Source organism: Lipotes vexillifer, unplaced genomic scaffold (assembly GCF_000442215.2).
Source record: "Lipotes vexillifer unplaced genomic scaffold, Lipotes_vexillifer_v1.1 scaffold810, whole genome shotgun sequence".
NCBI classification, from domain to species: Eukaryota; Metazoa; Chordata; class Mammalia; order Artiodactyla; family Lipotidae; genus Lipotes; species Lipotes vexillifer.
In genome coordinates, this window is record NW_006797357.1 from 454,123 (window position 1) to 471,690 (window position 17,568).

Sequence of the window (17,568 nt, forward strand, 5' to 3'; positions counted from 1 at the left end):
AACATATTTAAAGAAGAAAAACAACAGAAATCAGTAATTCCAAAAAAAAAAGCACTGGTTAACTTTCAGCTGCCATTCCTGAACAAAACTAATAGTCAAGCAGAAAGGAAAGAAACTTCCTTGGCATGACTGAAAAAAAAATTAACAGAAGCCTAAAGCAAACATTACACTTTAATTATAAAAAAATGTGGCGTATTCCCACTGAAATGAGGAAAAGCCTAAATGCTTGTTACTTCTACTACTATTCAATGAATGGTAGATTTGTCCAGTGCTTCAAGACAAAAAAAAAAAAAAAGAATAAAATTGTATGAGATGAAATCTGCATCACACATCATGAGGGAAGAGACAGAACGCTTAACAGATGGCGCCGGGAAAACTGGGTTACCATATGCAGATAAAATGATCTCTATTTCACACCATGTTCAAAAGGATGGATTCAATTGTACACTTAAAAATTGTTAAGATGAGAGAACTTATTCAACTTGATAAAGTATAGCTAAAAAAACCCTATAGCTAACATCATACTTAATAATGAGAAACTCAAAAGTTTTCCCACTAAGATCAGGTATAAAGCAAGGATGTGCCCTCTCATCACTCCTTTTCAACATCATACTGGAAGTTCTATCTAAAAAGTATACATATTGGGAAGGAAGACATACAACATAAAACTGTCTTTTTTCACAAATGACATGATCATCAATGTAGACAACCCAAAAGAACTGACAAAAAAACCTCCTGGAATTAACGTGCAATTTCAGCAAGGTTGGAGGATACAAGGTTATTACACAAAAGTTAACCGCATTCCTACACACCAGCAATGAACAAGTAGAATTTGAAATTAAAAACACATTACCATTTACATTAACACCCCAAAAAATGAAACTGTTGGGTATAAACCTAACAAAATATGTAGATCTATGTGTGGGAAACTATAAAACTCTGGTTAATGAAATCAAAGAAAAACTAAATAGACTGAGAGATAATTCCACATTCATGGATAGGAAGACTCCGTATTGTCAAGATGTCAGTTCTTCCCAACCTGATCTATAAGTTCAATATCAATCAAAATTGCAGCAAGTTATATATTTTGTGGATATCAACAACTGATTTTAAAGTTTATATGGAAAGACAAAAGACCCAGAATAGCCACCACAATATTGAAGGAGAACAAAGTTGGAGGTCTGACACTACTCAACTTCAAGACTTACTATAAAGCTATAGTAACCAGGCCACTGTGGTATTAGCAAAATAACAGACAAATAGATCAATGGAAAAGAACAGAAAACCTAGAAATAGACCCATATTAATATAGTCAACTGATCTTTGACAAAAGAGCAAAGGCAATAAAATGGAGCAAAGAAAATCTTTTCAACAAATGGTACTGAAACAACTGGACATCCACACGATATTTAAAAAAAAAAAAAAAAAAAAGAATCTAGGGCTTCTCTGGGGGTGCAGTGGTTGAGAGTCCGCCTGCCGATGCAGGGGACACAGGTTCGTGCCCCGGTTCGGGAAGATGCCACATGCCGTGGAGTGGCTGGGCCCATGAGCCATGGCCGCTGAGCCTGCGCGTCCAGAGCCTGTGCTCTGCCACGGGAGAGGCCACAAGAGTGAGAGGCCCGCGTACCGCAAAAAAAAAAAGAAGGAAAAAAAAAAGAATCTAGAGCAGACCTTACACCCTTCACAAAAATTAACTAAAAATGCATCACAGACCTAAATGTAAATGCAAAACTATAGAACTCCTAGAATATAACAGGAGAAAATCTAGATGACCTTGAAAATGGCAATGGCTTTTTAGATGCAACACCAAAGGCATAATCCATGAAAGAAAGAACTGATAAGCTGGACTTCACTAAAATTAAAAACTTCTCTGTGAAAGATAATGTCAAGTAAATGAAGAGACAAGCCACACACTGGGAGAAGATATTTGTAAAAGACATATCTTATAAAAGACCATTATCCAAAATAAACAACTCTTAAAATTCAACAATAAGAAAACCCAATTAAAAAATAGGTCAAAGACCTTAACAGTCACCTCATCAAAGAAGAATATAGGGCAAATAAGCATATGGAAAGATGCTCCACATGACAGGACATCAGAGAAATGCAAATTAAAACAATAAGATGCCACTATATACCTATTAGAATGGCCAAAATCCATAACACTGACAACAACAAATGCTGAGGAGGATGTGGAGCAACAAGAACTCTCATTTATTGCTGGTGGGAATGCAAAATGTTACAGACACAATTTGGAAGACAGTCTGGTTGTTTCTTACAAAAATAAACATACTCTTAACCATACCATCCAGCAACTATGCTCCTTGGTATTTATCCAAAGGAGTTGAAAACTTATGTCCACAAAGAAACCTGCACATGGATGTTTCTAGCAGTTTTATTCATAACTGCCAAAACTTGGAAGCAACAAAGATGTCCATCAGTAGGTGAATGTTTAAAAAAAAACTAAAAAACCTGTGGTACATTCAGACAATGGAATGTTATTCAGTACTAAAAAAAGAAAAAAAAGAAAAAGACCTATCAAGCCATGAAAAGACATGGAGGAAGCTTAAATGCATATTACCAAGTGAAAAAAGCCAATCTGAAAAGGCCACATACTGTATGATTCCAGCTATATGACCTTCTGGAAAAGGCAAAACTATGGAGACAATAAAAAGATCAGTGGTTGCTAGGAGTTGAAGGAGAGGGCAGGGATGAATGGGTGGAGCATGGAGGATTTTTAGAGCAGTGAAAATACTCTGTATGATACTATAATGGTGGATACATGTCATTACACATTTGTGCAAACCCACAGAATATACAACACAACAAGTGAACCATAATGTAAACTATGGACTTTGGGTAATAATGATGTGCCAACATAGATTCATCGATTGTAACAAATGTACTACTCTGGTGGGGGAGGTTGGTAGTTGGGGAAGCAGAGCATGTGTCAGGACAGGGGGTTTATGGGAACTCTATACCTTCCCTTTAATTTTGCTGTGACCCTAAAATTGCTCTAAAAAGTAGTTTTTAATCATTTTTTACCTTAAAAAATGACTAAGACAGTAAATTTTATGTGACATTTATGTTACCAAGATTTAAAAAAAAAAAAAAACTCCACTATCACTGAAGACCCATGGCCCAAGTTGACGAGAAAAACCCTAATGTCAAAGATTCTTTTTTGTGAGCCCTGTATGTACACTCATAGTACATATACTATGCCCTGATCTGGCACCCAAATAAATATGGCCATCATGAATTTTTTTTAAAAAGTACAGATTCAGATGAATAAAATTTAAATGTGAAAGGTAAAACTCTAAAGATAACTTAGGTGGTTACTTTTTTGACACAGAGAAAGGGAAAAGCATCTTAACTAAAAGTGCAAAAGCAAATCAGAAAGCAAAAAAAAAATTTAGTTTAATGGCTTTGAATTAAAATTTTTGATCAGTAAGGAATATCATGGACAAAGTTGACAGATAATAAATGGAAGATATTCACAATGTCCAAATCAGAAAAAAGTGTAAAATCTGGAACATACAAAGAATGCCTGCCAATCAACAAGAGGAAGAAAGCAAACCTGATAGAAAAATGGACTAAATATATGATAGGCAACTTACAGAAGTGGAAACCCAAAAAGATAACATGCATGCATATGAAGGGACAGTTAAGCTAATAAATAATCAGATAAGCAAATTTAAAACAGAGATTTTACTATATACCGAATAGGCTGGCTAAAAGCACAAGACTGAATAATAATGTCAATGGAATATAAGAACCCTCAGGTCCTACTTATGGGAGTATAGACTGACATAGCTATTCTGGAAAGCAATTATTAAATATTTAATCAAATTAAGTATTTATACACCCCATGACCCTGTAATTCCTCTCCTGAGTCCATTACCCAAAGAAATTCTCACTTAGACCCATAAAGGGACATGTAAAAGAATGTTCATCCTTGTGGTGCTGGAGGGGAATAAGAGGTAATTACAGTGTCCATCATGGGGATAGGGAGGAGATAAAACTTGGTGATAAAGTATATGAAATACCATACAGTAGTTAGAAATAATGCAATCAATTATCAATTAAGAATATGTCATAAACATAGTGGTGGGGGGTAAGAAAAAATTATGAGATCTTCAGCACAGTAACATTTTTCTAAGTTAAAATTACAAGCACACAAAAGAATAGGCACACGTAACAATGTATCTTTTAAAACACACACACAAAAAGAATGGCTGCTTCAGGGAAGTAGAGGAATAAGAATTCCCTGACACTTCTAATAGCTAGTCTAGGAAGAATTCAAATCATTCAAAAATGGGTAAAAAAGAAATTAGCAAAGGCAGCACAGGATCTGTACAATACAACAAGGAAAGAGAGAGGAGGGAAGGATGAAACAAGAAATGAGAGCTTAAAAACTTAAATCCTCTAGAAAAGCACAACATGATTCCTCTCTAAGAAAACTGCTCTCCCCAACAAAACAGCCTAGCCCTGGCCCAATCACTTAAGAGTAGAACCCATCAGTCAAGAAGCTGTGTCCAGGCACAGGGTTGAGTTTTTAATGTTCCACTCTTAAATACAAAAAGGCAGGCAAGGATCACCAGACTTTTGAAGAAAGTCACCTACATGAAACAAAACAAACACAGGGAAAAAGAAGTCTAAGAACCAGCAAAGGGAACAGAAATAACATTCAAATGAAATTATAATAATCCTCAGGGAAAAAAATAAGAAAATAAGGGTATGAATTTCAGATTTAAAAGGCCCACTCACTAAGTATCTATATACACTAAGTGTATAATAAATAAAAAGTTCCACATCAAGTTACACAATCATAAAATTTTCAGAATACAGAAGACAAAGTAAGATCCTAAAAGCTTTAGAAGAGTTTAGAAAAAGTCATATACAAAGGACCAGAACTCAGATTATCAAACTAAGCAGCATCACTAGTATTTCACGTACAATGAAGCAATTATAAAGCTGTGGGGGAAAATTATTTCCAACCTAAAATGTTACTCAAAGTAGGAATCAATCTTCTGTTTTTATGAATCAATTATGAAAGTAAAGATATTTGCAATCTCTCAAATTTCTTTCCCATGCTTCCTTTCCCAAGAAGCTGCAGGAAAATGGGCTCCACTGAAGTGGGGAGGCAGGGGAATCAAGATAGAAAAAACATGAGATTCAGGGAAAAGAAAGGTGACACACTAACAGAGGTGAAGGGTAATTCTTGTGATGAGAGGCTAGAGAGGCAAGTCTATCCTGGAGAGGATAGAGGAATCAGGAAAAAATGAAACTGACAGATCACTGTATATGTGATAGAAACTAACCATGAATATAGTCTGATGCATATCCATGCTTAGAAAGATGTGTTAAAAACTATGAACATAGATAGATATGAATAAATAGCTGTGCTTCTGGCAGAGGGTTTTGAAGTAAATTAGCAAAAGAAACACAGATCAAGTAAACAAGGTAATGATTAACTCTAGTAACAACAAAACAGAAGGTTGAATAATAAAGGAAATGCAACCATAATATACTACAGGGTTCACGTATGAATAATATATACACAGCCATGATATAAAAACTGAGTATAGGTTTTTATGCAAAAAGTGTAGTAACTATTAGGAGAGTGCGAAGGGAAGAAGTGTGAGTGGAGTATATAGGGGAAATGGGGGGAGCTAAATATTGGTATCGGAGGGGGGTTGGATCCAGGACCCACCACCTAATCCCCTCCACCCACCCCCTACCCCCAAGGATACCAAAATCCCTGGGCGCACAGGTCCCTCATAAAATGGTGTCATCTTTGCATATAACCTAACATCCTCCACATACTTTAAATGATCTCTGGATTACATATAATAACAAATACAATGTAAATGCTATATAAATAGTTGCCAGTGGAGGGCAAATTCAAGTTTTGCTTTTGGGAACTTTCTGGAATTTTTTTCCAAGTATTTTTCATCCATAGTTGGTTGATTCATGCAGAAATCTAAAAAATCAGAGTTGAAAGACTGGCAACAGACACTCGTGGCGAAACCTGGGAGCCAAGATTTCACTTCATTTTCTTTCTTTTCACAACTATATTTAAGTTTTTCCACTATTTTTTTTTTTTTTTGCAATAAGAGTATGTAGGTATTAACTTAGTATAGCAATCATTGGCCTAGTATGTATTTCTGTAATAAGGAAATCTATTTTCATGAAAAAAATATTTTACTTAAAAAAGAGCTACCAAAGTATTTGTTATCCAGAAGGTGAGCAGGCAATCTATATTTTTCATTATTTGATTTTATATCATTAGCCTGAACATTCAAGATCTAATGCTAAGAAAAGTCCAGGGTTTTAGTTGGTGGCTATTTCAATCTAGTTTACTGATGATTTCACTACAAAGTCATGTTATACCTTAATATACTATACCCAAACTTTCATTCCCTTGCAAAAATTATCTTTGACACCTCACAGAACAAGGTTTCTCCTGATCACAATGATCTATGCATATAGATGTGTTAAGAAGTATAGATTACTTTTACCCAATTTTTTTTTTTGAATACTTCAAGTACACACACATGCATGTGGTTAGCCTTCTGCTGGGGTTTCAGCAGGCAGCAATTTCATAAACTTCTGAGAATCTGAATATTCTATATTAAACCGCTGCATTTAAATGTTTACAAAAGACAAATGCATCTTGGTAATAGCAAAAGCATTTCTTCTAAACTCAACTTCCTTCTATCAAGAGAATTACTCTAAAAAAAGAGAGAGAGAATTACTGTGAAATTAAGGTGAACATGGGAATTAAATTTGCTTTAACCCAATGAACTCTGATTCTCGAACTCCCCTTCACATTTTAGAAACTACCTCTCCACAGGTTTTTTCACTTTGGGACAGGCTTCAGTGAGCCAGTAGCTTCCTAGACTATAAAATGTTTTACCTCATCCACTAATTTTTGATGAGAGAAATGAAACTACCTGGTGTCACCAGGCCCTCTCTTGCATCAGAGTTAAGACTTAAAAGTATTAGTTACTCAAATTCATAGAGACTCACAGTAAATTCATAGTAACTCAAATTCATAGAAAGTAAACAGTGATTACCAAGAGCTGAGGAGACGAAGGACTGGTGAGTTATTGTTTAATGGGCATGAAGTTTCAGTTTGGGAAGATGAAAAAATTCCAGAGGTAGATGGCGGTGATGGCTGCACAGCAATATGAATGTCCTTAATGTCACTGAACTGTACACTTAAAAATGGTTAACACAGTTAATTTTGTGTTACGTGTATTTTACCACAATAAGAAAAACTGAAGAAAAATAGTAGAAATAGCATTTCAGCCTGCTTTGGACTTCAACAAAATGAAACACTACTGCCATAAGTTTAAATTCCTAGCCCAGGTCCTACCACTTCCACCCATCTTCCCATCCACATCAACTTTATAAAATATGTAGGCGAACCAGATGGAAATAAGTGGTAGGAGAAAACAACAGCTCCCTTAACTTAATTTGTTTCTCTTATTTGCCTAGGACCTTCCCTAAATTTGTTTTCAGATCCCAAAGAAACTCATATTACCTAGATATGAGTTTTGTTTAAACAGTTGTTATCCTGACACATCACCACCATTGCAACCTGCTTCAACACCTTACAGAGTCCAATCTCCTACTGCCTTATATCAGGAACCCTGACAATTCCCTAAGCAGCCTGAAAGCCAAACATGCAAATTCCAGGTTGGGCAAAGGTTTTACAGCAAACCTACTAAATCAAAGGATACACTCTATAGCACTACACTCTCTCCTCTCTCCTTTCCTTTAGCTGTAAGTGGCCCCCAACCCAAAATATTCAAGCCAGAATGAATCCTCACTAGAAAATTTAGAAAACATCCTCTACAAGACATCTACTAGTCAGCTCCTCATCCACTGGATGAAGCCCTTAACCTAAAAACGGTTTTACATTTTTGCCTTAACACATACCTGACAATGAAGCCAGAGTCCTGTTAAAAGTGTCTCCATTTGCTCCAGAAGAATACCTATCCTGTAAGAAAAAAGAAAAGTTTTCTACTTTGAATAATAAAAATGTGTAATCTATCTCACAAATACTACAAAATTTTAACAACTGGGTTTTGTTCAGAACAAAACAATTATAGAATGTAAGATTTTCTGAGTCACTGCATGTTCCTTTATTAATTACTCTAAAACACCTCCACTTTAACATTGTACGTATAGCGTATTAATGTATCACTTAAAACACTGGTCAGCAAACTACAGCCACAAGACAAATCTGGTGGGCTACCAGTTTTTGTAAATAAAGTTTTACTGGAACACAGCCACCCTCAATTCATCTAGGTATGTCGATGGCTGCTTTTGCATTACAATAGCAAAGTCGCAACAGAGACCATAAGGCCTTCAAAGTTTAAAATGTTTATTTACTACCTGGCCCTTTATGGAGTTTGCTGACACCCAACTTCAAATAAAACTTTAGCCACCCTACTTGAAAAGTATAATCAAATACTATTATTATATAACTACAATAACCAAAGTAATACATGAACAAGTCAATACCTGCCAATACACAATAAAGGTTACAGAGTTCAGTATTTTACAGTATACTCATCTAATCTGTACAGAATAAAGTAGAGCACAGAAGGAGAGTGGCAGATAACAATTTCTACAGTAAAGCACTACAGAAATTTATTTTTAAACTTCAATTGTTTTTATATGAAGTGAAACTAATGTACTCACATTATTAAAAAAAAGAATTAATTCTAAAGTAAAGAAAACCTCACTTATGCACTAGAAAGTGTATCTACAGATGTATCTCGCAGGTGCACTAAAAATCCAATGAAATGGTGGATGCCAGCTACAGGTCAGAATATTCATGGTTAATTTCAATCAAATTTGTCACAGAAATAGTTCAAGATTGCCTTTAATGCTCCCAAACATTGACTGTCCCATTTTCCCTACTTCACTCTCAAAATTTATTTGCTATTAATACATATGCATTATGCTTGCAATGGTGTAACGACTGTTGGACTCAGAAAATTCATAGCTAAATGTCAAGTTAATTTTGGAGCCTTCCAACATTTCTCAGGGTATTCCTGGGTTAATGACAACATGAGTAACATTTTTCTCACCTCCAACTCCTAGGATGTCCTTATCATCATTAAATCTTTATTTCCTCTCAAACAAGCTTCCTCTACTTAAGGCAAAACATTTGAACAGAGCTCTGAAATTCTTGCACATCAAAATCAGAATTCAATAATTTAAAAACGAAAAGTGACCTAAAATTTACAGATGATACTTTAATTAATTGACTGCATTAGAAGAATCACAATATTTTTTCAAATAAATTCCTTTAAATAAACCCAAAGCTGGAGGGAGCATACCAAGGTAGGTCTCTTCAGGTAATACTTTTATCTAAAATTTCTTTCACAAAAGACACTAAATGACTTTAAAAACTACCTTTATAAAGCTCGAAAGTCATCCAGTTATTTTTCCGACTTATTAAAAATAGACAATAGAATCCTGGAAATGTCTTGGGCTACAGTAAAAAGTTCCAATTTATGATTACCATAGACATTAAAACAAGAAAAGTAATCCAGTTTTCCCTGTTTAAACTGAAACCCTGAAGACTTCTTTCTCTTTTCTAGTGGCCAAAGTATTACTGGATGAACAGAGCCCAAAAAAGGGCTGGTTTTATAAGTGTTACAACACTTTCAGGATTATATAACTGATAAAAAAGTAATGAAACACTATGGCACCAAAGAATCGAAAAATTACTATTATTAGACAATCTTCAGACTGTGGAATTTAATGTCCCAAATACATTCCAAGGCAAATATTTTAAAAAAATTTTTTTCAACAGAATTCATCTTTCATCATAAAAAATCCTTAACCTTTTTCATTACCTTAAAAATAAATTAACTTCATATTTCCTTCCAGCTATTGTATCACTTCTCTGCTCCTTTGTAGGCAAAACATCTTGTCTACAGTTGCTGCCTCCACTTTCTCATATTCCATTTTTCCTTCAAGCCACTCTAGTCTAGCCTCCATCCTCACCTCTGCTCTGAAAAAGCTTATAATAAGGATTTTATGTAATAAAATTACTACTTTTATGTTTCATGCTACCAGAACTCTCAGCAGCATTTGAAACAACAGACTCTCCTTCCTCTTTCCAACATTCTTCTCTGGCTTAAGGAACACACACTCCCCTGGTTTTCCTCTTGCCCCACTGGCCACTCCCCCCTCAATCTCCTTTGCCAGCTCCTCCTCTAACGTTCCTTTCAAGTTGGAGTGCCCAACAGTTCACGGCACAGCCCTCAGTCTATTTTACTCTATCCAACTTTCCCAATCTCACAGCTTTAAATCCCATTAATATATAGGTAATTCCCAAATTTGTATCTATAGCTCTGATCCCTCTCCTAAGCAACAAATTCATATTATCTACTGACTGGCATTCTTTCTTACATGTTTTCTTAGGTATCTCAAAATGAACACAGCAAATTCAGAATCCTTGATTTTTTCCCCTCCCAAATTTGTTCATCTTCCACATATTTCCCATTTCAGTAAAGAGCACCATCATCCATCTAGTTGCTTAAATTTAAAAACCTGGCATCACTCTCTCTTTCATTCCCCATATCCAGCCCATCCAGTCCTATCAGCTCTACGTCCACCACTATCTCCAGGGTCCTCTCCCTCTCCTCCTCTTCTCTTTCCTTCTCGGATTTCATTTTCTACCAATCTTGTCTTATCTCATTGTGCTTCAGCCATACTAGCTATAGCAGATTGAATAATGGCCACTCAATGATATTGCCCTAATTCCTGAAAGGTGTAAATGTTATCTTATTTGGAAAAAAGAGATCGAGCAGATATAATTAAGAATTCTGGGACTTTCCTGGCAGTGCAGTGGTTAAGAATCTGCCTGCCAATGCAGGGGACACGGGTTCGTGCCCTGGTCGGGGAAGATCCCACATGCCTCGGAACAACTAAGCCCGTGTGCCACAACTACTGAGCCCACGTGCCCTAGAGCCCTTACTCTGCAACAAGAGAAGCCACTGGAATGAGAAGCCCGCACACTGCAACTGAAGAGTAGCCCCCGCTCGCTGCAACTACAGAAAGCCCACACGCAGCAACGAAGACCCAACGCAGCCAAAAATTAAAAAAAAAAAACAAAAAAAAAGAATTCTGAAATGAGGAGATTACCCCAGATTATCACAGTGGACTCTAAATGTCATCACAAGTGTCCTTATGAGAGGCAAAGGGTATTAACACAAACACAGAGAAGGCCTGTGAAGACAGCAGAAAGAGAGGCAGCCACAAGCCAAGGACTGCCCATAACCACCAGAAGCTGGAAGAGGCGTGGATTCTCTCCTAGAGCCTACAGAAGGAAGACAGCACTGCTGACACCATGATTTCTAACTTCTGGCCTCCAGAACTATAAGAGAAATTTTTCTGTTACTGTAAGCCACCTAGTTTGTGGTAATTTGTTACAGCAGCCATAGGAAACTAATACACTGTACTTCCTCCTGTTGCCCTGACACCCCAAGTTTGTTCCCTTCTCTGGATCTTTACACATCATGTCCTACTGGGACTCCTTCAGGTCTCCAGCTCATGAGTCATAGTCTCAGGGAAGCTTTTCCTCTCCAAGTAATCTAAATCTACCCCATCACAATATCTATCTATCTATCTCTCTCTTTCTTTCTCTCTCTCTCTCACTCTCTCTCTCTCTCTCTCTCTCTCTCACACACACACACACACACACACACACAGTTTCCTGATTTTTTTCATAATATTTTTCACTCTATATTTGATTTTCAATGTGCTTATTCTGTCTTCCCCAGAAAAACAGAATATCCATGACAGTGAGCCCCTTATCTATCACATTCACCACTATCTCCAGCACCAAGTATGGCTGAAATAAAAATGTGCTGTGCAGTGCAGTGCACTGGTTAAGAATCTGCCTGCCAATGAAGGGGACATGGGTTCGATCCCTGGTCCGGGAAGATCCCACATGCCACGGAGCAACTAAGCCTGTGTGCCACACTACTGAGCCTGCACTCCACAACTACTGAAGCCTGTGCGCCCAGAGCCTGTGCTTCACAACAAGAGAAGCCACCGCACCACAATGAAGAGTAGCCCCTGCTCACTGCAACTAGAGAAAGCCAGCAAAGCAACAATGACCCAATGCAGCCAAAAAATAATAATAATAAAAATGTGCTGAATGAGTCTTAGGTCTTAACATTACCTTATTTTTAGAACACTTAGCTATATTTATAACCTCTTTATCTATCCAAATGAACCAACTGAGAAATTTCAAAATGTTTTAAACATAAGGGCTCTCACAGGTAGCTACAAATAATCTATTTGCATTTTGATGAACACATTTCTTTTTACCTTTTAGGTACTCTTATTATTTTCAATTCTGGAATATCTTACTTTTTTTTTTTTAGATCTTTTGTCTTTCCAAACAAATGAATACTTCCATTAACATGTTAAGTTGTTTTTTTTAAAACATGGTAGGGTTTGTTTTTTTTTTTTGCGGTATGCGGGCCTCCCACTGCTGTGGCCTCTCCCATTGCGGAGCACAGGCTCCGGACGCGCAGGCCCAGCAGCCATGGCTCACGGGCCCAGCCTCTCCGCGGCACGCGGGATCCTCCCGGACCAGGGCACGAACCCGTGTCCCCTGCATCGGCAGGCGGGCTCTCAACCACTGCACCACCAGGGAAGCCCCCATGGTAGGGTTTTGATCTCAATTACTTGTCAGGTCTGCTACCCAAGCGAACTTATAGCTGGACAGCTTATGAACCTTGAAGATGCCTCTTCCCTGTCCATTCGGTGACCTATGCAGACAGTTCCATGTGTTTCTTCCCCAGCCCTTTAAGGACCTTTGCAAATATCCTCCATTTTATGCCCAGAATACCCTGAAATGCATCAGAGTACTAAATCAACTTGTACAGAATACCAAGATCTCAACTCCTATTCTAGGTTCCATATGAAATAAAGCTGAGTTACATTGTCCAAATAAACTGACCGGATAGGTTGCATCAGATAGCATGCCATGTAAAATTTAAATTTTGAACAAAATACATCTCTCCTATGATCTAAAACAGAAATTAAAGCCCCCAAATACAGACAATACCATCCTCCATCCCTTCTTCTGATTCATCAGTCCAAGCCAGATCAGCCCCATTCACATTCCCAGCTGAAGTCTGGTCCCTTCTTCAGTTTCTCCAGCAATTGCTGCATGGAGTCATCTTCTAGAATTAATGCAGCTCCTTCAGCACCTCCAGAGCTAGAGAACTCCAACTCTGAGTGTCATGTATCACACACAGACCTAAGGTTCCAGATGACCTATCATGTCACATAAGAAAGAGCAAATCACCTCAAAATAGAAACAATAACCAAAGCCCAGGAACAAATGTGTCTTTTGCAAATGCTTACAATCTAAGCCCTAATTTCTGTACGTGACAGCATTTTCCAAATAAAAGTTATTTCCACAAACAAAAACATTTAGCAATCAAAACTCACGTCGACGTTATCAACTGCAGACTATACCACAAACCTACTGTGAGGACAGAGTATATACAGAGAAAAAAAGGAGAAAACGAAAGACTCTGGTTTTAGGTTCTCGTGGGCATCAGCCAATCTCCATCAGTTCATTGGAATCCTTTGGTCATAAACTGCCAATCCTCCTTCAAGACGATTCACTTTTCTCTATCCCCTGGACTAACTCGACCAACATTTCTACCATCATTGCAATCTCTTTAGCCTTCTCCTCAGCCTTCTCATACTTTTTTGTCACTCTGCCCTTGACTCTGTCATTTAGATTTGGGAGATGAGTGAGAGCACTCTCCTGGGTTTTTATTTGGATGAACATGTTATGTATCTCCCACAACTTGCTCCTATTCAACATATATGATTTTCTGTGCTCTTGAGTAAGAGACACAGTATCTTCCCACATCTCACTGATGACTAGCAGCAGAAATTGCTGGAAATCTTCCTCAGGCTCCAGCACATCAACTTCCTTAGGTCTGCCAACCCAACAATGTCCAACCACATTTTCCCCTGCTACTTCAGAACTGCAGTATGAACATGAACAAAGAAGCCATGAACTTTACTTTCTTATCTAAACAATTATTACAAACTTTGCTTTTACTGCTTAATAAAATAATTGTGGATGGACTAATTATCTCAAGCTGTTTCCACTTTAATCACAAGAGTATCTGCCTTCTGAAATATGCCACAAAAAAGGCAAAAAGATCAGACAGAAGTGATCACTGTGTAGACTTACTCCCAGGGTCATCTAACAAGAAACATTACAACTAGCAAACAAACCCAGTATCCTGTTACAGTCATCATACTCATCCATTCCACCACTCATCCCAACAAGTTTGCATGCAACGTGCAAATGCCTAAACACTGGGATTTCTGGACTGCTGTAACTGGTAACATTATCAAATTTCTCTCAACCCCACATCTTTTATTATTCTATCTTCAGGTGGTACACTCACTTCAAAAACTATAATTGGGAAGTTCTGAGAACTACCAGAATAGTAGCCTGTTAGTTCAAAATTATATAAGCATGTATCAATATTAAATCTCCAAGTAAGGATCCTGAGAAGCATTCAGAAGAGGGTGATCACATAATAAGGATCTAGTGTATAGCATAGGGAACTCTACCCAATACTCTGTAATGACCTATATGGGAATAGAATCTAAAAAAGAGTGGATATACGTGTATATGTATAACTGACTCACTTTGCTATACAGCAGAAACTAACACAACATTGTAAATCAACTATACTCCAATTTTTTTTAATTAATAAAAAAAAGAAAAGGCTGATCACAGATACTGTTACCAATCTAAGATGGTCTCAGAGCCAATATAAATTGAACAAAAGGGAAGCCCAGCTGTCTCTTGAAATGGAAATTCAATTAGAACAACCAATCAAAATGGTGCCTTTAAAAGAAAATAGGCTGGGGGCTTCCCTGGTGGCGCAGTGGTTGAGAGTCCACCTGCCGATGCAGGCAGGGGACATGGTCCGTGAGCCATGGCCGCGGAGCCTGCGCGTCCGGAGCCTGTGCTCCGCAACGGGAGAGACCACAACAGTGAGAGGCCCGCGTACGGCAAAAAAAAAAAAAAAAAGAAAATAGGCTGAAGAAAAGACCTCAGATTTTTCCTACATAAAAATGTCATGTATTCATCCTTAGTTTCTACATTTCTTATTCAGGCAGGCAAACAGAGCCACTGATTGCACCATGTTCCTTCAAGTCAAGTAGGCCAAATAACTAATTGCACAACCAGTACCAGGTGTTAAGTTTGCAGACAAGTGCAAAGTTTACTACAAACTGGCCCCACACAAATAGGTACTAAGAATCATAAGGTAGAAATGTTAACATAAATTAATATTCAACTCAGTATTACCAATATCAAGAAACAAAGTATGTTACTGAATAGCACAAAGATTTCCAAAAGGTAAATCTGGAAGCCTGACAGCTGACCATCCTCAATTTCAGACACCCTTTGCAATAACCATGCACAACATGCTACAGTGCATTAAGTATACTGTTCGAAGAATACTTAGTGAAGACAAAATCTCAGAGTAATAAAAAAACAAAAGTTAGACAAGTCCGAGTGGAAGAACATCTGTATCTGTGAATTAAACTTTGTATTAGAACAAATGTGTTGAGAACCAGGGAAAGAAAGAACCATAAAATATTCTTTGACCAAGTAATTCCATTTTTGAAAAAAATACTCCCAAATTAAAACAAAGAATAAACTGTAGATATTCGTGACAATATTACAGTGGAAAGATAACAACATCTTAAATTCGCACCAACAGAAAATTATTTATGTTATGGTAGCTCTAGTCCATGAAATATTATATAACCATTAGAAATTATTTTTAGGAAATTAATAATATGGAATCGTTAATGCTGAAGAGTGAAAAAGCTGAAATCAAAAATTATTATTATGTACTATCATTACAATCTATATAAAAACATGTTTGGGAAAAATAGAAGAAAATTTACTAAAAACAGAGCACTTGTGCTAGTAAGCAAGACTGTTAGGTGATTTTTCTCCTCTTTTCCCAACGGTGTTCCAATATTTTTATGACGGGAAGACTATAAAAAGATAACATACAAAAGATGTTACTTCTAAAATAAGTCCCAAAACAAGAAACACGATAAATTCAGATTAACATCTTAGGTATTTTAATATAAACTTTATATACATACAGATCAAATCCAATTGAGACAAAGAATTACTTATCTTATGATTTGGGGTAAATTAAGAATTTCCACTAAGACATCACTTGAAATAGAAAGTGTCAGAATCGACTAACATAAACACCAACTGGAAATTCTAAAAGGAAAAAAATCAACTTTTGGAGACATTTTCACGTACGTAACATTTATGTAAAAGCAACCCGTTAAAATACACTATCTTCTAAAGTAGAGTCTGTTCACCTTATTAAGTCAATTTTCAAGTCAAAACTGAAATCCAAAACCCACTCCATAACCCCTTCCTCTGAATTCCAATGTAACTCTTCAAACACCATTGAGAAAAAAGATCTGCTGATTTGTACATTTGAAGATCAAACTGATGTTACCATCTGAATCAGCCTAATATTTTTATCTTGAGAGCCCTGCTTGTAGGAAACCAATTTTCAGAATTCAAAACGTCAACCAAAATCAAATTATATTTTTTGTTTTCTATATGACTGTATCTCAGAGACATTCAACCACATTAGCATAAGCTTGCTTTCACCCACACGTCCTAAATCACTGAGATTTAAATTAAATTGTTAATATTATTATATACATTTTAGTTTTTAATTATCAAATTACCTCAGACTATTTTATTCTATTTGAGGCTTAGCGTGCCTCTTCATCATTCCCCATGAGACAGTTAATAACAATCACACGGAGATAAGCACAGCAAACTGTAAATTAGAACTTCCTCACCACAGTGATTTTCAACTTCAATAAAATCTGCAGCATTTAATAACTGCAAACTTTAAATTTTATTACCTTCTCAAGTACAGGAACATAGGAAGACATACGAGGTTTGATTATTTCTGCTTCCCAATCTTCATCTCCCATGGTGGCTTCCAGTTCTATTTTCATAAAAATACAAACATGCACGTTTAGCCTCAATTAGAATCAGAGAGATCAGAATCGTATCTTTAAAAGCATAAACCCTCATCATTTGACATATACCCCTCCAAACTACTCAACTAAGTGTTGATCCTCCCCAAAAGTTTTTGCAAAAAAAGCAATTGTTTTGTTTCTTCCCTAGAGACAGCATTTATGTCCATCCTTTTTCTCTTTAAAAATTAGTTGAACCACTTACCTAATCACTCTAGCAATCACCATGTCTCCACTGATGTTTAGGCTTTCTCCCAAAACCTGTTAGAATTTATCTTCTCCATCGAAGGGTCCCCACACGTCTTATTGTATATTAAGGGGAGGGGAAAATTTTCAGATACTACTCAAGGTTTCTCCCTTCACATGCCTCCCTTCAAAAGTAGGTAAGCCGTTTAGCTTAAGGTTTTTGACTTAGTGTCTTGGGGGGGGGGGGGGCGGGGGTTA

The 17,568-nt window shown here is 36.9% G+C and overlaps 1 protein-coding gene across 1 annotated transcript in view; it reads right to left on the minus strand.

Annotated features, from left to right (window-relative positions):
* The window catches only part of DDX4 (DEAD-box helicase 4), a 61,107-nt gene extending 44,028 nt beyond the window's left edge, over window positions 1–17,079 (minus strand). Inside the window, exons 1-2 of the mRNA XM_007469269.1 lie at window positions 17,008–17,079; window positions 7,948–8,008 (exon numbers count right to left, since the gene is read on the minus strand). Coding sequence (XP_007469331.1) covers window positions 7,948–8,008; window positions 17,008–17,079 — 133 coding nt within the window. The remainder of the gene's footprint in view (window positions 1–7,947; window positions 8,009–17,007) is intronic.
* Window positions 17,080–17,568: the final 489 nt, after the last annotated feature.